Consider the following 26,214-nt stretch of genomic DNA (forward strand, 5'->3'; position numbering starts at 1 on the left):
TGATCGGACACAGAATCTATAGCCTCAGTGTTAGCACCTTAATGGGCATTCTGTGTATTTTGCCTTTCTCTTGAAGGAACTACATTACCAATCGACATCTTTTAATTAATTGAGCCCTCTGCAGTGCTGATGGAAAGCAGAGTAAAAACTGTACATTAAGATGGGGAAATCATATTTGTAGCCGACACACTTAACAAAGGGACTTTTTTTTTGTAGTTTATAGTAATGCAGCATTATTAAAAACTCTGAATTTCAATCTAAGATCATATGTAAAGTGCTTGTAAAGGTTTATTTTTTAACTTAGGTAACTCCTAGTAAATACATTTTATGATAAACCTAATCTAAACCTATTCTATATCATTGTAATAACCACAAGTAGATATGGTCCCAGGGTGGCACTTTACGTTATCGCTGACATTTATTTCCTTTTCGCAAGGCATTAAAAACAAGAAACCGATTGTCATAACAGCATGTAATTTTCACAGGTTAAATCAAAGAAAGTCTGTTTTTTCCTTACAATGTAGTTCTTTTTGGTCCCCGATATGAAATCTTCTTCGAAAAAATAATGGCCTCCCCCCCCCCCACCCCCCCCCCCCCCCACCCCCCCCCCCCCCCACCCCCCCCCCCCCCCACCCCCCCCCCCCCCCACCCCCCCCCCCCCCCACCCCCCCCATGACATAAAAATGCTGGATTGATGACCTAAAAGAATTTAACCTTATTCAATTTATTAATCAAACATCATTCCATAATGCTAAATATGTATAATAAACAATAGATTCAATCTCTGGCTGTGAGAATTTTTAAGTTAGTCTCTTGCATAGCTGGTTTGTCTGATTAGATCATCATTTGTGAGGTTGTGTTTTTCAGTAGTCTTACAGTATAGGTTCAGATGTTTGTATTGTCTAATTTTCCAGTGGTGTTATGTTTTTTGTGCCAGTTTGTACCCTATGAATGTAAATTTTATTGTTTTAGGATTCATAATAGTTCCCATAAAACTTTTTTCAGATCACAGTGAATGCTCTTATTAAGCGGGCATCGCTTTACTTGCAGTCCGATGAGAGGGAAAAAACATTCTTAGACTTTGAGATGGCAGAAGAACTTGACCCCAACAATCCAGATCTCTACTTACATCGAGGACAGGTTTGTACTATTTCATAATAAACAGGAATCATTTTCTTTGTGTTCCAATCCAATTTGTAACTTTTATAACAAATAGAGAAGGTTCAGATTTGTGATACATTTATTACAAAAAGGAGAATACTTGAGCATGTGATCAGTGACCCCTCCAGTTATTCTTTCTACATTCTGGCTGAGTTGATTATTGTGATCTTTTGAGAGAAATATAATTATTTATATTACATTAGAAGAGGAGCAGTAGCATATTACATGTTCCCTTGTATCAGGATACCCCCTGTTGCAGCCCGAGGTCGACCAAAGCTTGCTGAAGATAATAGACACTCCTTCTGGCCAAAGTCCGAATGAATGTCCAGGGGGAAAAGATTGAAACAACAGTCGAGAGCCACACCCGGCACACTTGGAAAAGCCCCAGTGATAGCAAAGCAAACCATCCTTTGGATGCTAGCCAGACTATCAACTGCGATCCTAGCCTTCGTTCTTAGTCATCGGACGACAGTCTCAAACATTAGTACAGGTCTGACCATGAAGACATAAGCCAATACAGAAGTTTCAGCTTAAGTCCCGAAGACCCATCTAGTGCACGTCTGCATTGTATCAAAGACAATTTCTCTCTGGTAACAACCCTGTTGAGTCACATATTTGACCATCAATACCACTTCTTGAGACCTGGTATTGTCAAAAACTCCTTTGACGTCCAGAAAGTCACCTGTGGTTACTTGTTTTGCTGCTAGCCCCTTCTCAATCCTGCATAACAGTAAATTCAGGGCCGAGCCAAGTGATCTTCCTGAAGTGTAAGCATGCTATTTTCTATGTAGAGTGCACTCCAAAAGGGATTCCTCCCAAACAATCCTAGTAATCATTCTCTCTATGGATTTGAGAAGAAAGGAGGACAGACAGATTAGCCTAAAGGACTTAAACCACATATGAGGGCCACAGAGATCCTGAACATCCTGCCGGGGAAGGAGAATATCCAACCTACACTGCAATCAAACTGGTCTCAGACCGCCTCCCCCAGGAGCTTATTAAGGACTAAACAAGTTAATGGCCCATTCAATCCTTCGGAAGGTTATTACACACTAAACTCAATTGTGAGGGGTTAGCGCACCCTGTAGGTCTCCCTCTACCAGGTCTCCCTGTACTCAGTGTACAGTCCGGAACTCTGGTTCAGTAATATCTCTCGGTTCGACCTTGCCACCATCAAGAGGCGAGATGGGATGTTTTGTTAGTAGGAAGCCCTGTACAACATTGCAACGCTGTTAATTTCACTGCAAAAGAAGCTGTAGAACTTTAATTTTAATCATAGAATTATAAGAAATGTTGTATTTTAAAAATTTTATTTACACTCATCCAAAAACTTTTCACTTTTTTTCGATACTTTTTTGTTAATCATACAAAAAAAAAAACTCAAACTGTTGTTATCTAGAGGTGTTAAATTAAATAGTGACAGTACAGTAGATGAATTTAGAAAGTCCTTAAGACAGTGTTTGAGAAACAATATTTTTACCTACTGCAAGTAGCCTATTAAAAATAGATCACAATCAGGAAGTACAACTTCTCAGTGAAAAAGTGATTTTATCAGAACATGGGTGCAGTGAATTGAACAGTGATAGTTCACCTTTAGAAAATCACCAAATTTCATGAAAAATGTAAACACTTAATAAACCATTTATTTTTAGACAACCAGCTAGAACTAACTACTGTACATAGTGAAACTTTATCAGCTTTAAAGTGTAGGCTATTAAATGTTGAACAACAGTTAGATAAAAACTTGCTACCTAAAGTGAACCTAGAACAGCTTAAAGTGTTAGAAGCCAATTTAAATGAATCATTAGAACAACAGTTATGAAACATCATTATGGAACAGGCAGTTAAAGAACAAATAGGCCCTACTTCAGTACAACCACCAACAATATCACAGCCTACTGCCAGTACCCCCACTTTGCCTTTAATGCCTATTTATAATGCAAAAATTAATTTATTGTATTAGTCAACCTATGTCTACTTTAAATATGTTTAATAAGTTAAACAACCCTGTAGAACATTATTTACAAAATTTTACAGTAACAAATGGTTTAGTAGTACCTGAGCTTATAAACTTTTTGAAAACTTTGTTAAAACTAAAATATGAAACTAGCCTATAAAAAAATAAGTGTACCGAGTGACGATAACACAAGGGGTGGTGACTTCTGAGGTCGTAGTAATAAATACTCGATTTGCAAAGTTTACTTATAAGTTCAATTTAATTAATGAAACTTACAAGCAACACTTTTAGTTGGTAAATTAAATGTATGCCTTGCCACGTTGCTGCCAATTAGAGTACAAGAACTAAAAATGTATATCCGATAGGTGGGCCTGAAATATCCAATGTCCTATAGAATTATGCCTACGATATTTTACTTTATAAAACTTTAAGATTTTACTTCCCTTCGCAATACGTAGACTCACAACCCGGGGCGTCGGCGTCTTGGCACGAGACATTGAAGCTGTAGTCTAAGAAGGGTTATTTCTAGTCGGTAATTACTAGAAGAGAAGTAGAAGTTATGAAAGTGTTAGCCATCTACTCAAATAATACGTAAGCTCGCGGACATAGCGCGCGAGGTGAAATCGGTCACGTAGTTGGGCTGCTACGAAGGGTTACAATAAAATAATCATACGCGTGCCAATTAGGTAGTTAGTCCGTCGATAAATTAGTTCCGGAACATTGGATAAAAAAATAATATTAAGTTGTACTGGCTAACTAGGTTGTGAAATGTTGCATTATATAAAATGGAACTAAATAACGGTACACTGTTTTGTACTTCATTATTAAAATATTCAACTAGTGTATACAACAAGAAAAACTATAGCGCATCTTGGTGTGTATTCATTACATGTTTAAAATGAGACATCTACAACTTAAAGTAGTTATTTCACTACAGATGGTTTTGAAGTTATGGATTATTTTTATCTTCCATATCCTTGGAGATTTTGGTACCAGTAGATTCAGTAGGTTATAGTCTATTATAGACCATATTTTTATATATTATATACTCATAGTTACTAACTAAATTTTGGACTTTTTGTACTGGTCATCAGATGAAAGTTTGTAAATACTGCTAATTGTGAAATACTTCAGGAAGATGTCTATAGTTTTAAGAAAAAAAATATATAATGTGTAGTTACTTATTGTCCTAATGAAATAAATAATTGTATTTGAAGACTCTAAGCATTAATTCAGTGATTCCTGAGGAAATTTTGTGCAAACATGGTCAGCGATATGAAACTAAAGTGATTCTGTACTGTTCTGACTGTTCTTCTTTCCATGTGTTTGATAACTTCTAAAACATAACATATACTGTTGACCTCTTTGTTTGAGTAATAATAATGTTTATTTTTCCAGGAATATTACACTGTGTAAGCTTTTTATTTATTTTAATTTCCTTGTCAGAAGCTTGCCAATACTGTTACATTTCCATTCCATCCTTTGTTGGAGCTGTTCCGCTGTGACTATTTCACTATCTACATTAACAAGAATCTATATAGCTGATGAATATCCCAATAGATAGGCATTTAATCTACATCCAATAGCTTCCTAAATCCAAGAATGTTGCCTCTTGCACTTCCTTTGCTATCTATGATTAGAATTAACAAATTTTCAACTCCACGTTTGTATTTGTAAATAATATTTGTAGTATGTATTTATACTGCTTTCTTGGATTTGTAAACGAATGGTTATCCTGGATTAAAACGTTGGAATTGAATTCATTTTAAACTGTAGACAATGTTATTGTTTATAACAGAACAAAACTTTTATGTACAGGTTTTTTTTACACATTTATTTATAAAACATATGCATTTTCCGTATTTTTACCTTTGTCTTCTTCAATACACCCTTCAGAAAAAAGCAGTCACTTCAAAAAGTATGAGACAGAAAAAAGTTGTTGTCCTAAAAGTGTTCTACGTTTAAATGGAATACGTCCTAGATAGATGTGATGCTCCTGAAGTCAGTTTGTACTGAGCATTTGGTCCTTGGTTATGGTATCTGATATAGCTGGGAGATCAACAGCATTGACAGTCCATGTACCACTTTGTGAACATTTAGCTGCTGGCACGAAGCCAATGTTGCCCGGGGTACGCTCGTGAACAAAACTGGTAATTATCTTTTAGGTAAATGTTTAATTTAGCCACTTCACACTATTTGTCAAAATTTAAACTTAAAATAGTAAAGGTTTAAAAGAGTAGTACAATCTATATAAAAGGGAGGAAAGCCTAAATAACAACTGAAAATTACGTCAGAAATGCCCTTGGCCATCAGTGAGAGCTTCAGTGCCACCCTGCCCTCCTGGCGAAAAAGAAGAAAGAAAAAGATCACCAAGATAGTACTTAAATTTAAGCTCAGATTAAGTGAGAAAGCCTAAATTAAAATGCCACTTTCCATCAGTGCGGGTTTCAGTGCTAACCCCACACTTCTGGCAAAAAAGAAGACATCCTCAAAATAGTACCTAAATTTAAGCTTAGATCGTGACAATGCTCATTTTAGCCCAACCCATAGTTTGTCCAACGTGATATAACGTTAGAAAAGGGGGCTAACTGCCCAACATAACAATTAAAGTAATAAAATTTCAAATATAATTAAAATTAAAAATGGAATAGAATATAAAGAAATAAAATAATAAGAAATAAAAAGAGTAAGGAATTACAGAGTATTTAATTAAGAGTAGGGTATAACTTAACTAAAACAACAGTTTATCCTCAGCTAGAGGACAATGGCCACCACATTTTATACACAAAGATAAGTAATTTTAAACTCTTAAGTCAAACTAAAAACGACACAATTCCTCAAATTTCTTTATTCTAACTCAATCAAACAACCTGATGGAACACCCACTACACTATTGTTTGTAGGTAAAACCTCTTTACTACTTATAGAAGATAACTCCATTGTTCTACGTAGGAACTTTTGAGAACCAAACTCAAGAAAATGGGAATACAAAATGGCTAATGGTGACAACAAAACACAAAGAACATCTTTATTTTGAAATGTACTATGCAGCAAAATCTGACCAATCACGAAATGGGTAAAAATAATTGAATAACAAGGTGTAAAATAATATTCATATTATCAAACAAGGTGGAAAGCACCAAGAAAAAAATTACCATCAGAGATGTAGAAACTATTGAAAAGTGTTGAAAAAGAGGAAAAAGACTGAGAGCACAGAAGAAAAAGTCAATCAATCTTCACCATAGAGGTAGAACCTGTTGAAAAAATGAATGTAAAGAGGAAAAAACTGAATAACTTAAATTATTATTGTGCCATTTTGGATCAAGACAATTGGATTGATTGATATTCTTAAGTTAAACTACAGGGTGACAATTAAGTCTGGAACCTCTTTTTTAATTTTTGAACCACAATAGAATGAAATACCAAAGTTCACACGTGCTTACTGGTGATAGTAACGCACACATCTGCCCAATTACCGACCAGATAATCCCTTTGGGGGACGGTCCACAAGGAGTCAGACAAAATTCTTAAATAGCAGCATAGGTCCAGTTTGGTATCATATTAAAGGTCTTGCTTAGCAGAGTACAATGCCGCAAACCGGACTTCAAAAGGTGGATTCATTCAGTAGTTATAGCTATTTGAACTTTAAAACAATTGAACAATGTAAATTATTAAGTATTACAAGTAAACACCAATTTTTAAGTACCTGTGATCAAAGTAAGTGTTCAAAATGTTCCCCTACCATCATCTGACCATGTAGTAATCAAAGCCAGGCATCAATAATTATTACCAATAACACAACTACTGTTAGAATGTGAAAGTGGCAGATTGAGTCATACACAGCATCCATAGAAACTTAACGTTTGGGCAGGTATTATAGGAAATCAAATTATGGGCCCATTATTTATCAATGGTAATTTAAATGGTGACTCGTATCTAGCAATGCTCCAAAATGAGATAATTCCTGCACTACAAGCTGCTCTTGGTTGACAAATTCAAAGAATTTATTTCCAACAAGATGGCGCGCCACCCACACTTTGCTCTCCTTGTTAGAGAATACTTGGTTACAATATTCCTTCACAGATGGATTGGAAGACGTGGTGCAGTAGAGTGGCCTGCTCGTTCCCCTGATTTATCTGAGCTGAATTCTTTTCTTTGGGGATACCTCAAAGATAAAGTTTATCGTACTAAGCCTCGAGATTTGGCGCACCTAAGAAATCTCATAGTCCAAGAAGCACAAGATATTCCTCGTGACTACCTTCAAAATGTAGTGGATGGCTTTTACAACCGCCTAGGACATTGCCAGATGACGGGAGGGGAACATTTTGAACACTTACTTTGATCACAGGTACCTAAAAATTGGTGTTTACTTCTTCATAATTTACATTGTTCAATTGTTTTAAAATTCAAATAGCTATAACTACTGAATGAATCCACCTTTTGAAGTCCGGTTTGCGGCATTGTACTCTGCTAAGCAAGTGGACCGTCCCCCAAAGGAATTATCTGGTCGGTAATTGGGCAGATATGTGCGTTACTATCACCAGTAAGCACGTGTGAACTTTGGTATTTCTTTCTATTGTGGTTCAAAAATTAAAAAAGAGGTTCCAGACTTAATTGTCACCCTGTATATTACTGTTTATTAACATGTTATTATATAATCAATCAGTTAATCAATAATCTATTATATCCTACAGTGTTGAGCAAGGTCAATTGTGCAATTGATTAATGATTATTAAGTACTGAGTATTCAGCTCTGTTTTTGTGATTTATTAACATAATTTAATATTTTACTATAAAATTTTATAAGACGGAATATTTTTGCCAACAGATGTATCTTCTCACTGATAATACTGAAAATAGCATCAAAGACTTCGAGAAGTGCGTCAGCCTGGACCCTAACTTTGCCATTGCAGTGATGCAAGGTCACTACGCTCACTATCGCCAAGCTGTCTCGCAGAACAGCATGAGCGGCATTAACAGAGTCATTGAGAAGTTCAAGCGGGATCTTCGCAAATTCCCTAAGTGCACTGAAGCATACATTTTACTTGCTCAGGTAAGGTAGTTTCTGGCATGATTGTAACCTGCTTTAAGAGGCTCTTGTTATAACTTTTTTTTATAAAAGTTTGTACACCAAATTTTTCATACAAATCCAATTATGACCAATATTTTCTGTCCAGCATTTCCTTTTACCCGTAAAGCTCTAGTCTATATTCTGGCCAAACGCTAAAGTTGTAAAAAAAATTTAAATTTTATTAGTGTTTAGTTATATTGAAATCTTCATGTATATATTATTAAAATTAAAGAATGTTAAAATATCTTTTTTACTCTTATGGTAAAGTTAATAACTTAAATGTATGCAATATAGTCATAAATATGTACCCATAAAGACAATTGGTGCTCTCTTGTTAAGTTTCAAGAACATTATAAAGTTTAGGTTATTATAATAGTTTACCATCAAAATATTATATCTGGAAAATAACTGAACATTTTACACTAAAAATCTACTTTTGTGTGTTAAACCTTAAAACATTCATCTGGTTAGAGGTTGAGTTTTTATCTGTTTTTATTTGGCTAAATTTCCCATCATTTACAACACAACAAGTAAAACACTAATAAGTCATAAACCATAGTTTAAAACTTGGTTAATAAACACAGAAAGTAAATAATGAATAAGTAATTATAATGCTGATGTTTATAGCCGAACTCCACATCAGGAAAACAGTTAAAAATAAACAGCTAATGTGTCATTCTATGGATTGGTAATCGCCATAAAAAGCAGTGAAAACCCACTTTGTTTAGTCCAAACTGTAGGAATTAATGTCTAACTACTCTGTTGGATATTTTTTACAGTTAATACTTTGAGTTTTAATGAGAGAGTGCTCTGCATCTGTAACAGTCATCGCAATTTAGCTGTAGACTTTGCTGCGCTTGAAGGGTTAATATTAAATCTTCATACAAGGTGATCCAAGAAAGTCCCACAATTTTAAGTTTATAATAAAAACATTACATATAAAAAGCTGTATAGCCTATTAAATAACATCAAACTTTTTAAAAACCGTTCTTATTTACCATGTTTTGAATATGTCTGCTGAGTGGCATTCATTATTGAAAATACACTATTGAAGGCGATTTATAAAAGCTATTATCATGTGATGTGTCATGACTTGTTCAGTTGTCCCATCTCCTCTTGAATAGCTTTTATCAGGTCTTTTAGAGATCATAGACTATTATTTGTACACCTTGTTTTAAGTAACCCTACAGTCTGGGTAACGTGGGGGCCAATCAACATTACCTCTGAACAAGTCATGTTTTCAGAGCTTTCATTGATATATGAATAGTGTGAGACTTAGAACCATATTGCTGACACGACACAACAAGGTTGTCAATCCCTAATTATTTTTAACAACACTGTTGTTTCAAAGTAGTGCGTCATGAAACATGTCACAACTATACAAATATCTTTTTTAGAACTAATGGCAAGGATATTTTTCTCAGTAAAACTTAAGCTAGAAAGAGACATTAAAACACATTGTTTGAGTCTACCATTATCAAACTAAAACCGTAATAAAATTGTAAAATATCCTTATTTCATCATTTAAATATCTATTTATACGTAAAGATGATGTCTGATTCTCATTAACTGGCGTATCTTTCAGTTTCACAACCTCGTCAGTTACTTAGTAGCTTCAGTTAAAAACTTACATAATTCTATAAATATGAGTGATTGCTACTTTAATATTCCAAAACCAAAACCCTATTAAATTACATTTTGCAGTTTAATTGATTCTCTTGAAAAATATTTTATAGATTCTCATGGATCAGCAACAGTTTGATGATGCAGACAAATATTTCCAGAGTGCCATAGACATTGATCCGGCCAATGCTACTTTGAGAGTTCACAGAGGTATGGTTATAGTAATTGTGAATAAGATTAGAAATCATAAAATTGTGATTTGTTTTCTGTAGGACTCATAAAATCTTGACATGTAAGACCATAGGCAATGAGTAGGGTTGTACAGAACCGCAACTAGAGGATGGCAATAGAGGATGGGGATCATTTGCTCCAGGCAGTAAAATTGTATGGGAGGCAAAGTTATGGACGGTCGAGTCAATGAGTCACAACTGTTTACGAATAGTTTAGTCAGTCTCCACACTAATTGCTTTATTCTATTTTCATAACCTATTGTCTTGCAGTTAGTTTCCCAGTTGTATGTTGTTGAGACGATCCCTGTCAATGCATAACATTACACTATGTTATACAGCTAAAAGTTAGTACAAATATTTTGTGGCTTGTTATTTACGTTACTGTTATTATCTATAACAAGTAAAGTCTACGAAGAGAAAATCAAACTTGTAAAATAAGGTAAGATACTCCATTTATATTAAGAATCTGCAACATAATTCAAACAACAAACTTTTAATACCATTAAACAAATATCTGATTTGAATGTTAAACTTAAAAAACAGTTTGTTATATTCAAACGAAACCAATAGCAATTTAAATATTTGTACTTAATTTAATATTTTTAACATTTCTAATAACAAAAATAAGGTGACAAATACTTTTTAACATTTGCTGTTTAAACATTTCCTCCTTATCTTGTTACGATGAATCAAATTTAAAAGATAATATTATTTCCGTCTTCAAATCCATAATGTATAATTATTGCTAATTGTAGTTGTAAAATATCACCATGTCTCTTCGAATTTTACATGTTTTATACACATTTATCATGGAAAAATTAAAAATAATTAGAATCTAAATGATGTTGCTTAACGATTTTTAACTGTTTCCAATAAATGCGTCTGAAATTTTTTAAATTTGACGAAATATAAACAGGTTAATATTTTTTCAAGGAGGGCGCAATGAAGGCTAGAGATGAACCAAAGCTTTGTTTAAAAAATTAATTAAATTTACTTACAAAATAATGAATCTAAATGTTTTTTTTTTTAAATTACAACAATTGTATAATTTTTAGTCAATGTCATAAAAGTGCCAGACAATTGATTAATTTAAATTTATCAGCAGTAAAATAATGTACGTGTACAGGGAGATGTTTTCAGTACAGCACGGGAGATAACTCCCGGTACCTAGCACCTAGCTTGCATGGTTGTTGTAGTTTCACAATGCGTCGCGAAGTACGGCTGTGACCGATCGGCCCACACTTTCTTGAAATCCCTACCACTCATATCCCTATTGGCAACGCGTCACATCTACTGTAGTTAGTGCAGTTTTACATTTTGAACATATCAGTTTTCTGTGGTTATTTTCATACTTTGGCTTTTTGTAAGTTTTTTGGTTAAATACAAGTGTATATACACTGTGGGACAAACTTATTTTTACTTTATCTATGAAAACTCTTCTACAATCCAATTGGAAAAGTGAATGTTTTTAAATCTCATCATTTTTATGAAATATGCATCTACATCATGCAAACAATTTGGGTTGAACTATCTGATATAACTGATTTTATCAGTAGACAGATAACAAAATTGCCATACTTGTTCTCATCATTCTTAAGGAACCCTTGAACTGTTACGCAGGCCATTGCAAACTTTTTGTCTAACTCTAATGTTTGTACTGGTCAGTTCAGTTACTTATCTCAACCCAAAATGTCTCTCTCAGCGGAACAGTGCGCTAGAGCAATTGCTTTGATTGAAAATGGACTAACAGTGTGTGGTGGCAAATGTCACTAAATATGGCAGATCAACCATCAACAGAGCAGTGATTCGGTTCAGACTGATAGGAAGCTATGAAAGGAGACCAGGATCGGGGTGAAGAGAGGAGAGGAGGAATCAGCAAAGCATATCTGGTTAAATTTTTCCTGCCATTTCAATAATTCAGAAAAGATTTCTGGGAGCATATCTCCTCAGCCCCAAGGATATTAGGGAGTAGGAGCCCTCCCATCTGATAGGCTTCTGTAAAAGCCTCAGATTTTGAGGACACAAATTTAAGTAAGGGAGGTTCAAAGGTCCTCTTTAGGACTAAGCGCAGGGACAAACCGTCCCTTTCCCTCAAGAAAAAAAATAGGAAGAGCTATTAGAAGATTTTGTAGTGAGTTGCAGACTCTGGCATAGTGATATTTTGGAAAATCTCCACATGCAGTTGGAAAGGGTGAAAAATGTACATTTCACCATACAAGTTGATGAAGCTACTGATCTTCATAGATTTACTCATGTAATAGGTCTTGTAAGATTCATTGATGATGATGTGATGCGGGAGGAGTTGCTTTTTTGTGAGACATTTCCTGCCGATACCACTGGTGAAACTATTTTCCTAAGTGAGTAATTGATACATTTTTTAAGGATAATGACATGTCTTGGATCAAATGTGCAGAAATTGGCACAGATGGAGCTCAGACTATGTCAGGAAAGTACACTGAACTTTAAGGGTTAATCAAAAAGTGCGGTGTGTACAGAAGCTAGATGGACACACTGCATAATTAAAAAAATATGACCACAGAACTTGATGAAATTTTATTTGGGGTTGTTAAAACAGTCAATGTCATTAAACAGCAGCCTTTAAAGCCTCAAGATTTTAAGATTCTTTGTGAAGATATGGGCTCAGAACAGAGCTTTACTGTTTCCTACTGAAGCTTGCTGGTTAAATATTATGTTGTGTTTAAATAAATCATATGATTCTTTACTGTATCTTCTGTGTTTAAAACTCAATTTTTTTATTAAACAAACTTGACAGAGTTTATATGATAGAAAACTTCAAACTTACCTCTCAAAACATAATACATGTTTGTTTTAAATTAAAAAGTGTATAAGTGATTAAATATGTAAAATGAGAGTGAATCTAACCATATATACACTTACCATTACATTAACAATCATTAAATGATACTATAGTAAGTAAATATCACATGTAAATTGGCAGCACCAAAATCTGATTTGGCTAATTTACTCAAACGCACAAACAGGACTAATTTTGTGATAAGTAACTTACATGGTCTGAGCCTTGAATGAACTGAATGGGCTGGTTCTTTATCAGTGTTAACAGCCTGTTACTATAATTGCAATTGACCAGGCATTTTATTATTCTTGGTCATGGTTCACATGAGAAAGGCCCAATTATACTTAAAGATGTAATTTTTAGTAAGATCAAACCCTTGCTTACTTTTGTGTTGAAACTTTGCACTCTAGCTCTGCACTTATTCTACTAATAAGGCTTACAAAGACAATCTTTTAATTGTTACAACTACGTAAACCAAACATGAAGGAAGGTAGTAATAATAACAGCCCTACAGTTAAAACTAGAACTCAATTGAAAGTAAATTACTAAAATAAGTCTCTCTGTAATGGCACTAACATCAGGAAAAGTAATAAAATAAAGCCAGATGTTAAACTTCAACTCAACACCATAAATTTACTTGAAAAAAAAAAATCAAACTGCTAGAAAATGAACTTGAAAATGTAAAAAATCGTCGTTTGGTGAAGGAAAATTCCAGTTTGATGAAAATTCTACATGGAAAAGAGGTCAACCATGCCCAGATGACACAGTTGCATTTTAATATTGCAGGTTGGCTTTCTATTGAGCCAATACAGATTTATCTAGACATTATAAACAGCAGAATTATTAGTACATAAACTAAAATTTATATAATGAACCTGGCTGTCTGTCAGTGGTGACAGGAGTGACATTACTGAACAAGTTTTCTCATGTTTTGGGCCCCTTTCAAATGTTTGTAAAATCAACATTATTTTAATACCCATAAACAACTGTGATGAGGATAAAGCTCACAGTGGAATTCACTGGAGCTTACTGTTGTTTAATAGAACTCAGTCCACATTCTACCAGTACAACTTATTAAAAAAATTTAATTATACTACTATTGAAACTGTTGCAAGTAAACTAAGTAAATATTTAGGTCTAGAGTCAACACTACACATTGTAGATGTAAAAGGAACTATCCAAGAGAATGGCTTGGATTGTGGGATACATATTTAATTGGCAGTCGAGAGCATTGTTATAAGTCTCTCAGACTTCTGTAGTTATGGAAGTTTACCTATATTCCGCTAAATGAACTGTGCAGCAAAGAGAGCTAGTTTAGCATTTGTTCTACGAAATAGAGCACAAATTCCAGTGCAACTTATAAAATCACTAACGTTCACAAATCCTCAGACAAATGATTCTACCATGAGTATTGTGAAGCAATATATCATAATGAAATCTCAACGAAACAACAATATTGTCACTGCACTTAGCACTGATGAACGTGGAAGTAGTTGTCTGATGGTGAAAAACAGCTATGTGACCAAAGAAGACCAATTCAATCACAGGTTGTTCAACTACAGAATGCTCTAAAAACCTCAAGGTCTTCCTCAAAATCTAAATATATATCAAAGATTGCCATATTCAGGGATAGCAATGCTAAGCAATGTATTTTCACAATTCAAAGTATTTTTAAACAAAGAGAAGCGAATGTGTCAGGTAATGTGTTACAAGTGCACCATTGTCTTATATTTACAAAAGATACCTTCATAAAAAAATTATGCTGTTGTCTTAGTAGGGGGAACAAACAGTTTGAATTATGAAAATCAATACAATAATATTCCATAATTTTACAGGAATTAATGTTGAAACTGAACCATACCAATATAGCCTTTACTTGATTCCCGACATATATGATCAACCAGAATGGAATGAAACTATATTCAATACTAATACAAAAATTTATGATCTGGTTGAGGCAAACAGTGATTTATCTTTTATCCTAATCAACTACATGTTAACATGGTCTAGTTTTACAAATCACGGTCTTCACTTGAATAAAAGTGGTAAAGTTGTGTTGTGTACAGTTATTACACTACAAATCACATTTTAAATCAGCAAAGAGAAGACAATGTGTAATAGTCACTTTGGTAGAACTACCCAACTTTCACCTGCTAAAAAGGTATCACAATAATTTGATCACAATTTATGCAGTGTAATAACTGGTGACAATTCTGGTCCTTCTTCATTTCTTGACAAGCCCTACCTACATCTTTCCATAGATGGGTCACTCCACAACACACTGCAAGAGACTCACTAACTGAGTGCTTCCACATGCCATCATCAACTCCTAACAAGGGACAATTAAGTCAAGGAAAAAACAAAGGAATTGTTTACTGCAGTTTACAAACTTAAAACAAAGTGAAATACCTATAAATAATAAAAGTAGATCTAAAATGCATTGTTTGAATAGTATAAATGATTGAATTTTTAATATATGTAAGTACAGTAACTATAATATATATGAGAAGTGTATCAGTAGCGAATAATAATAAGAATAAGAATGATAAAAACATATATAATAAGATAATTTTTCTAAAAATGCAAGGTTTTTAAAAAACAAAACATGCATAATAAACACTTGCATAATAAAAATGAGGCTGTGCATTCAAATCAACTGGGGTACTACTGTACCAGTGTTTTTAGCAGAAATAGCCATATAAAAGAGTGGACCATTGAATTACGAGGGTCGTCTACAAAGTAACCTCCGTTTTGAAATAAAAAATAAACCAGTTGAGATACAAAAAGTTTATTATATAAATGTTAAAACTACAGCTTTTCTCTACTTTTCTACATATTCACCATACAAATTCAAGCACTTATCATATCTTTTAACAGTTTTTGAAATTCCGTCTTTAAAAAAATCTGCCGCCTGAGAACGTAGCCAACCTGTCACAGCGTTTTGAAGCTCTTCATCACTCGCAAACCTCTGAGATGCAAGCCACCGCTTCATGTACGGGAAAAGATAGAAATCACTGGGAGCCAGGTCCCTGTAGGGGGGGGTGGGTCAAAAACGTCCCATTTGAACTTTTTCAAAAGTTTTGTTGTTCTTTGAGCTGTATGAAGGCGGGCGTTGTCATGGACAAACACAACACCAGATGTCAGAAGACCATGACGCTTGTTTTGAATCGCTCGTCATAGCCATTTTAAGGTTTCACAGTAAAAGGTTTCAGGAAAATGATCCGAAAGTTCCGAGATTGTGAAGCAACGGTTTTTGCGAATTTTCTCATCCACCTTGTTCACCAAGTCATCACTGACGAGAGATGGCCTACCACTCCGGTCTTCATTGTGAACGTTCGTTCTTCCATTTTAAAAAAAACGAACCCATTGACGGACTACACCTTCCCTCATAATGTTTGGGCCATACACCGCACTCAAATCACGATGAATTTCAGCTGCTGTGTAACTTTTCGACCACAGAAATCTTATTACACCACGTACTTCACACTTGGCGGGATTTTCTACCACGGCGCTTATGTTTTTACATTGTAACAAAAGAACGCGCGATCGCACGATGCTCTCCCTTGCATGGCTAGAAGCGTACTGAACGGGTGCGCACACCGATGTGAGAATGGCGACGCTACCCCCCACTACTTATCGCACCACGCCCAAACGGCGGTTACTTTATAGACGACCCTCGTATATAGGTAACAAATATCAATCTAAGATATGTGATGGATTTGCAGTTTTTTTATAGAAATCCATTTTGAATCAACTGAAATCTTCATTGACGATCTTAAATTAATAGTTTTATCTTTATATCACTCTACTGCTGGAGATCCATATGATTTTTCTTGAAAAACTTTAATATTTACTGTATTTCACTGTTCAGTGGTGTAGTTACATTATTGTTGATGGAGATTTAAATATATAAATTTTGATATTACCAAAAAAACTAAAACTGTTAAAGTTTTCATAAATCTTTTAAGATAATTTATTTTTTTACTGTATGAATACCAAACCTACAAGAGGTAGAAATTGTCTTGATAATGTGTTTATCAGTCTATCAACACACCTTTGTAACACCACTTGGGACATTTTCCCTTTTCCTTTTTCAGACCATGATGCATTTTGGCAGCAAGAATGTTTATAACATGTCCAACAATGTATTAAAATCAATAATACCTGGAATAGTTTTACCTTTGACTGTCACATTAGAGCAGTATTTGGAGCATATGGCTTTAAGGTACATCAAAACTTTAATACAAATAATACCAATGAGCTGTACACAAACATACCCACTCAGGTAGGAACATAGGAGATATCCTACAGAAAACATATAGACAGACAAGGATTTACTACTATCACATGGATTACATTGACATAGCAATACATATACATTTATGTAGTAGTAGAAGCTCAATCTGAAAACTGATCAAATTGCACAAATTTGGTCGCATAAAAATTTAAAGCCCCAAAAATAACCAATTTACAACAAAGATTACAAAAGGATATGCAAAAAAATGCCACATAGCCTTTTATTGTATTTCTCATCATTTTATAGTTAAAAAATTGTTATATTTAAGCTACAACAAACAGTGCGGGGCCGCTAGCTAAGGAGTAAAAAAATTTTGCATATAAAAATTACAAAATATTATAGCATTTTAATAAAATTTTCTGCCAAATCAATGAAGATAGATCAAAAAGCTACTGAACGTATTTTATAGTTCATATTATTTCGTATTTAAGTCAAAATTTTGATTTAAGCTTCAATAAAATGGTTTGGCTGTAATCGAGCATAGAATAAAAATTCACATGTAAAAAATTAAAAAAATATTGCATTTAAATGTGTTTTGTGACAAAACCATTTAGGATAGGGTAAAAAGTTATTCGGCCTTTTTTACAGATCATGTTATTTCCTAATTCCATTTGAAAATTTGTTTTGAGCTACAACCACAAGAGTGGCCAAACCGATGATGGTAGGGCAAAACGTCTGCCTTCTTTGTAGTTCACTTCATTCCTGACTAGTGATTCACTGTCAGATTCAAGCTCTAACAGTTCGCCTGCTATTATTTCTAAGAAAAGCTTCGAAGTTTAAGAGTTTAAAGTTGAAATTTGTTGTTTTTCAGTCTTTTCCTGGCAGTTTGATGGTAAAAGTTACATGCATACCAAATTTTGTGTTTCCAGCACTTTTAGAAGTGGGTTAGAGTTTTTGTACCCTATCAGTCAGTCAGTGAGGTAAACATGCGGCTGTATATATATTACATGAAACTAAATGTTTTTTTTTCATCTGTAATTATGTCCAATTTATATTTAATTGAACAAAATGTTATTAAATCTTTTTCAACAACCCTGTGACATAATTTGTGTTGGATATGTAATTTACGTCTCCAATTCATTCTTTAGGTACTGATACATCCATATACTCTTTAAAGGTAACTTCATTTTCTTTCTTTTCAGGATTGCTCCAATTACAATGGAAGGGAGATATTGATACTGCAATGAAAATGATCAGTGGAGGCATTGAAGTCGATGACCGATGTTCATTCTGTTACGAAACACTAGGAACCATTGAAGTTCAAAGGTAAATGTTTTCCATTGTATTTTTTCCTGATAAATGATTATAATTATTGTGAACCTAATCAAGAAACAGTAGTATTTTCAGTTTTTATACATTAATTCGATTTTAAGACTTTTTTTTACTTTTTGAATGTACTTTCCATATTTATAGCAGTTTTAGTCTTGAACCCTCTTTTAATGATTATCAGATAAAGACATTTGTAGAAAAGAATGGAGATAACGTTTAAAAGTAATAATGGAAGTGCGTGGCAGTATAGTGAGTGAAAAATAGCAGTCATAAGAACTACACGCAGACAGACATGTGTAGGCTGTGCAGGTGTTTTGATTGCGGCTATTTCAAAAACAGTTTGCTTTGTGACACACTGGCTTTGCGGAAGTTACGTTCGACGATAATTAGGAAGGAAAATAGTGCAAAAACACATAAAGAATTATCGATTTCTTCCAACGAAATAATAAGTAATCTTAACGCATCAGTTAAATTGTAAATATTGTACATTGCTTATTAGTTTTCATGGGTAAAACTGGTCTCTTTTCTCAACTATACATACAATATAAATGGTTTACAAATGCTCTTATTAGGTAAATTTAACTGAAAACCATTTTATTTAGAAATTAATTACTAGTTTAGCCTTGAAAATAGCTCCATTTGTTTTAACCGTTTTAAACGCGAGAGGCTTGCCATTTATTACCACGTATAATCGAGAGTTTACTATGTATGAAGAGTTGTGCTAGACTTACCAATCATTAGGTGTGTTCAGAGGAGTTTTCTTTAATGCATATTTATAGTTGGATTTTCCACTCCTTAGAAGTACCCATTTGCAAAATTTTTGGAATGAGGTCAAAATATTTATGGATCTCATCATCAATTTCATCTTTCAAAGAAAAGCAAAGACAGCACAAATTTTTCTTTAGGTTGAAGAATAACCAGAAGTGGCAGACATTGTAATTGGATGAATAAGGGGGAGTACCCCATCATTTTAATGTGATTTTGGGCCAAAAACTCAAGTTTTTGCAGCAGTGTGTGTTGTGGTATTGTTTTGCAGTTTGTGTTGTTTCGTGTAAAATTAAACCCTTAATGTTCAAGTCCTGAACAACTTCTGGCAAACATTGCTCAGTGTACCAACTTGCTCTGAGTCCTTCTACTTTCAGATTAATAGCCTTCACCAGTCCAAATTACTGCCCCTTCGAAATTCTGAATACCATCTAAATACAGTAGCACGAGATGGTGCTTCAGAACTTTAGCTTTTATTTGTATTACTCCAATTTGTTGTTCACTATACTAGTACACTGATGTACCCAAGTTGTTGTCAGTTACCAATTGGCGTTCAGATAAGACCATTGCAGTATACGGTTTCTGTCATTGTCTAAAAACTGTTAGAGTGACACTCATATTTCTGATGATTATTTCTACAAGGTGTATAATGTATTATATACACATAATGTAGACTCAATAATGTACACAATTAAATTGATGTGTAAGAGTTATGGTTTAGAATGATTGGACAAACCTGTTGTCGTGTTTTGTAGAGGTAACCTAAAACAAGCAGTGGAACTGTTCAACAAAGCCCTGCCACTGTCCAAGACAGAGCTGGAACTTGCACACCTCTACTCACTGCGAGATGCTGCCGTGGCCCAGCAGATTGCTGCCGACAGACTTGGTCTCACATCACTTATCGGCACATAAGTTGTGTCTTTGTCATTGTTTTGTTGTCAGACTGTTATATTGTTTGGTTCTATAAAAACCAATGAATAATGCTCTAGGATTCCATCGGTATATATACCATATTGTTTTAGATTCAACTCATAGTAACCTAAAATTGTTTGGTTTGTATTTCATATTGTGAACTTTCAGTGAACATATTGTATATCCAATAATCTAATTAAAGATTCTCGGCTACTTTTTATACTATATCATCATTCGCACTTATTCAGATTTCTAATAAAATTCAAATAGTACCAAATGCTACAAAACATATTTTTAGAGCATCGGTTTCTCACTGTAATGAAAATTTACAATATTAATTATTTTTATATCTTCTTTATTATGAAAACTTGTTAGAAGACATCCCTTTCTTTAATGTGTGTTTAAATTTAACTTTTTTCCCTATATTTATAAATTATTGTATTGTCCCATTCTTAAAATTTATTTATTAATTTATAATTTCTTTACCATCTTTTTGCATTTATTTTATATTTTTAATAGAACAGTATTTATTGGAAATTCCTATAAATTGTTTTATTTGTCCACTGTCCCTAATTTTAATAAAGTTTTGTAATGTTTTACTGTCTATTAGTATGTTTATCACTCTTCTATAATTTAACATTACGGTAGTTTTATTATTATAATTGATGTTTTTCTATTCGGTAAATTAACTTTATTTTTCATTCAGTCTTAAGTTAAATAAGTAAAACTCCTACCTCAAATTTTGGTCTTACACTTAAGTGATAACCTTTTAAGAAGATGAAAGATCAATTAAAGATTGAATTAATAATATGATTACTTTCGTCAAAATATCCTTGTTTTTATTTTAATACAAAAATGTATAGGACTGTTTGTTTTGAAGATTCTTTTTCATTCATTTGTAGTAGATTATTTTTTGTTGTTTTTTTATCCAAATTATCTACCAAAACGTTGTAGCCACATCAACATTGTTCACTCAAGTAACATTACTGACTGTTGCTTGAAAACTCACATGTAAATAAATCACAAAAGATAACAACAGCATATTTATCTAATCAGTTGGTAAGTGGATTAACACACCACACGGTACTGTATTTTATATTTTTCTTTTACAATGTCAAGTAGTTAAAATTAATAAACATGGTAAACTTTTTCTGAAATTATTGCATTGTCAAGAATTTCTTGGAGCATTGCCAAACTAATGTGTGCAACTCCTTATGTCCAACCAAATGTGACACAAAATTGGACATTTACATTGATCTATATCATATCATAAATTTCCTTTATGATCCATTCCCCAATGCCTCATGTACCCAATTTACTCCTTTGAATATGAGGGTGCTCAAGAGAAGCTGAGCCCTTCACCAAAGAATCTATTTAACCAGAGACATTCTGGCTAACATTCCCATTTTCATTATTAGGTTTGGGTTGGTTCTGCAATATATTTTGCATCCTGGTTCTACTGACTATCTGAAATATTTTTAATTACATAAATGTATTCAAGAAAGTCCCGTTACTGAACATTGATATTTGTATTGAGGATTTGACATGGATATTAACCCTTCGTGGACAGTTAATATCTGCAAAATATGTTTTTCTGGCACATTGTTATGTAAAGGTTAGTGTATGATATTAAATTTACAACAAATAATTTTTTACAGTTTGGTGGCAATAAAAAGGCAAGCTAATTTATCCGACTCCACTGTTGCCAATGTACAAAACAAATATTACTAACAATAATCATTCAATTCTTGTTTCAAAAGTGTCCATTTATATATTTGTAAATTACCTCTGATAAACACGGTTTTACATTTAAAATATTAGTTGGAATGGCTTCTGTGTTTTTGCAGACTTGTCTGCAAATTATCTCTGAAGATTGTAACTTTAAGCGAATATATCCATCATCTGCTACAAACATGGTATGCAGCAGATATATCTGTATCCGTCTGCGAAGGGTTCATCTCTCTATACGAAATCAGTATAGTTTTCTAGTTGCTACCAATACAATAACTGTTTACCAGGCATTGTATATTGAATCACATATAGCTGTTTGAGAATACTGTTAGCTTTAGTACCGCATGCATTCTGTGCCCACAAATGTCCACATGATCTAAGCCTAGTAAACAAAAAATTCAATGTTTAGTTATTATAATAGTATTTTATATTTAATTGTAATAACAATGAAATTTTCAAATGTATGATCTATGTAAACAGATATATGAAGAATCACACGCATGTTCCTGTTTGGCGTTTGAGTTTATAATATTGCTGCATGTTGTGACTCATAGGCAACCCTTCTCCATTTTCTGATTATTTGTGTTATACTGTCTCAAGAAACCAAATGAAGTTGCAGCTAAGTCCGTGATATTACGTTCCTCATTACAAACTAAGATTCTTAACTACTCAGATGTGTTAAAACAGGATAAAAGTTACTGATATTTAGAAACTTCTGTGCTTATTAAATCTATGACTCTCAATTATGTACTCTTCTTCAGAACAAATTGGAATTTCGCTGTCAGCCTGGTGTTCAAGGTTTGAGCATTTGTTATATTTCTAAGATTATCCCTATCTGTTTATAAAACTTGATTACCTTTGATTATCCTATTATATTGAGAAGATGTTTGATAAAGTTTTACCACTTTGTATGTTTTGTATATTTTTGTTTAATGGCTGTTAAATATTATGGCAACGTTATTAGTTTTTTTTTTCTTGTAAGAGTCACTTCAAGTAATAATTTAGTGGTTGGTAAACTTCTTGGCTGTGTTTTGTAAATTAAAATTCCAAGTGTTTGATTAATGGTGAGAAGTGAATGAGTAATCAATAAGGAAAGTGTATTATAACACAAAACAATATTTCTATTTCAAGTGTTATAGAATAATCATATTTGAACAAAGGCAAATGGTCTGCATTTATAAAAGTGATATTGAATTAGGTTCTCTAATAAATATACGTAAAATTTTTGAACAATACAATATATTATACAAGTGAATGTTTGTAGATAAAATTAATTGTAAGCCCAACAAAAATTAATTAAATGATTGATATAAGTTAGAATTTTTTCTAGATTTCTACTTATCTTTGTACATTTATAATATTATTGAATTTTTGTAATGGTTTTACAGAAGCAATATAATATGTCAAGTCATAAAAAGTCACCCCACTTAAAAATTTTTACAATTAAAATCAACTAACCTTTTGAGGACTGTGACTAAAATTTCTTTACAATCTTACCAAATTTTTTTTATGTTATTAAATGCATCTGGCACAGCCAAAGAGCACTGTGCCCTTAACGAGCAATTTGCAGGAATTTAAGAAATAATTAATAACTTTTAAGTTATAAAAAAATGTATTTATAGTTGGTTTAGTAACATATATCTAGCCATTAAGTGTAGTAGATGAATAACCTGCCATGCTTCTTCACACTATGGAGGGAATATAACAAATAATTTTCCCTTCATTTCTAAGTTTGCTTCACTGTAGCATAAAAACAATAACAACAAATTTGTACTGTTCAATGTTGTATTTTTTACATTTACAAGTACATTTGAAGAACATTGAAGTATACAACATTATATTTTAATTGGACAACTATTAAAAAACTAGTTATTTTGGTAACTAGAAATACACTGATTATGATAAGTAGTACTTACAGTTGCACGTTGAGAAAATCATGAGATGCAAAATATATGTCACACAATCATTTAAAGAAAATAAAAATTCAATTTAAAAAAGACAGCAACTCAGTTTGGTTCTACTTAATACAATTACTGCTTATTAAATTAAATAGCATTCTTCTTGAAATTTATTTTGTGAGTAACAAGGAGAGTTGTTTATTTCTAGTATGTTTACAATTTGTCACCACATGATCGGCAAACACACTTTCCGTTTTGCGATATAAAATATTAGAATGATCACAATAAACTGAAAGACATTCAAAAAAGGTTTCCAAGGACATAGAACAAATCTACTCATGTAGTTGCAAAAAACAATTGGGCAATATTTCATTCAGCCTAGTTATTTGCAGACACTACTATGGACAATACATCTATTGGTCCCTATGAGGTTTATCAATCTGCTTAGACCATATTAACTCCTAGAATAAATCATATATTGGGTAGTTATGTAAATGGTAAAAAATAAAAAAACAATGTGTTTGAAATATAACAATAACCAGCGTTTTCGTAATTGTCTTTCTTTGTTTTCACTCAAAGAATTCATTGGATATTTAAAAAATTCAGACTTAAAATAGATATAAGTGTAAGAATGAACCGTGTTGTGCCATAACTTTCCACAAGCAAGTAAGGAATTGTTAAATAAAATTGAAAATATTGCACATTATCCCAATAATATTCCTCAAAAAAATTCTGAGAGTACACATAGAAATGTGTGCTGAATGTTAAAAAACTTTTCTTTATCTTTGAAATGAATAAGAATATTATCTATCCATTCCTTATCATTCTGTTTTTTTTTTAGTTGAATAAAATATTCATAGGGCAAAAGAACCTCACTTTACACCAGTACAACAACTAAACACATACACCAATATTATTCTGCTTACTTTAAATACAATTTATTTAAAAAATGATGCAGAAATTTTATTTGTTATGTGAAATAAAAAAAGGTAAATCAAGTATAATGGTGTTGAAATAAGAAAACTTTAAACTATATATCTACAGGCCTAAAAATGTAGACTTACATTTATCAAGTTTTAATAATATTCAATCCTTTGTAACTATGTAGTTATATTGTTAATTTAATTGTAATGGAGTAAAAATGAAGTCTTTCCCACTTATTCTATTGCTATACAAAACACAATAATTTATGCGAACAATTTGAATTTTTTAGTAAGCCGCACAAATGTTCAATTATTTGAATAGTTCATTTCAGGTTACATTAATTTGAAATTTTTTTCAATTTTAACCCAAAAACTTAAGGGTTTTGGTTACTTGTAAGTTGATTAAATTAACTTTTGAAGTGTGGTGATTTAAGTGTTCATTTTGTGATAAATTACATATCTCTATTAAGATGTAGTTCACAATATCATTTTCTTCATCCTTTCAAAGTTTATCATCTTTTTAATTACATTATGAACTATATATTTAGTTTACTCCTAAAGGCCCTATATGTTTGTAATATTTTAGTCATTTCCTCAAAGCTTTCCTGGTACAGTAAAAATTACTACTTCATTTTTACTTAAAGAACTGATATATTTAGTCATATTTTGTAGTTTTTCAGTATGTATAGTTAGTTTTGTTGATAGTGTCAAGAGTATAAATAGACATAGTCAATTTTTGATTTGGTTTTAAGTGCAATTTAAGTTAGTTGTTTAAACAAAATAAAAATATTAAATTGTTCTCCAGATGTGTTTTATTCTTCAAACCAAATTTCAATTCAACTTCAAGTTAAAAAAAACATGAATTGCTTTGTAAATAACATTTAAAAAGTACACAAATAACACAAACCTTAATACACCACATAAAGTACTCGAAACGGGTGGGTTTTTAAGTCTGTGAGTATTTAAACAATATTATTCCATATCGCAGGATAGGCAGAAGAAAAATGTATCAAGTGGCCACCAAGGTCACCAGATCTACCTCCACTTGACTGCTTTGTATGTGGTCACATTAAAACAACGTCTATAAAATGAAACCCCAGTGCATTAATGACCTTTGGGACAGAATAGTAGTGTAAATTCAAAAAAACCTGTGTTAATCCATACAGAGTGCCGTTTCAAGTTTCTACAACAGGCCCAAACTGTCCTAAGACAACAGATTGAAAATCTGAAATAAAACACAGGTTAGTAAGTTTCAGCCGTTTTATTGCTTAACATAATTTTAATTACTAGTGCTACTGTAACTTTACATTTTAAAATTTTGCCCCCCAAGATGCCCATTTTGGGGAAATGGTTCACTTTTGTTTCCTAGAGGGGTGACCATAGTTTTATTTTTCTATCTATGTCCATTGAAGAGTGAGCAGAATCCATCCATGCTTTTAACTTAATTAATTTCAATGAGCTGCCGTTTTGTACTGGGTTGAGGTAGAAAGCTCTAGTTCCCACTGTTCTTCTTTTATTAAGACCTTTCGAAGGAGATGTCACTTTATGGGTCTTTACATTTA

The 26,214-nt window shown here is 32.8% G+C and overlaps 1 protein-coding gene across 1 annotated transcript; it reads left to right on the forward strand.

Moving 5' to 3' along the window:
- Positions 1 to 996: 996 nt before the first annotated feature.
- On the forward strand, positions 997 to 25,456 carry LOC124358196 (mitochondrial import receptor subunit TOM70; the record flags this gene model as incomplete). The annotated part of the gene is made up of 5 exons (XM_046810488.1): positions 997 to 1,140; positions 7,947 to 8,171; positions 9,926 to 10,022; positions 18,297 to 18,420; positions 19,944 to 25,456. Coding segments are annotated over 5 exons (747 nt in total), but the record flags the coding sequence as incomplete, so codon positions are not given.
- Positions 25,457 to 26,214: the final 758 nt, after the last annotated feature.

The sequence above is a fragment of the Homalodisca vitripennis genome, chromosome 3 (assembly GCF_021130785.1).
Source record: "Homalodisca vitripennis isolate AUS2020 chromosome 3, UT_GWSS_2.1, whole genome shotgun sequence".
Classification (NCBI taxonomy): domain Eukaryota; kingdom Metazoa; phylum Arthropoda; class Insecta; order Hemiptera; family Cicadellidae; genus Homalodisca; species Homalodisca vitripennis.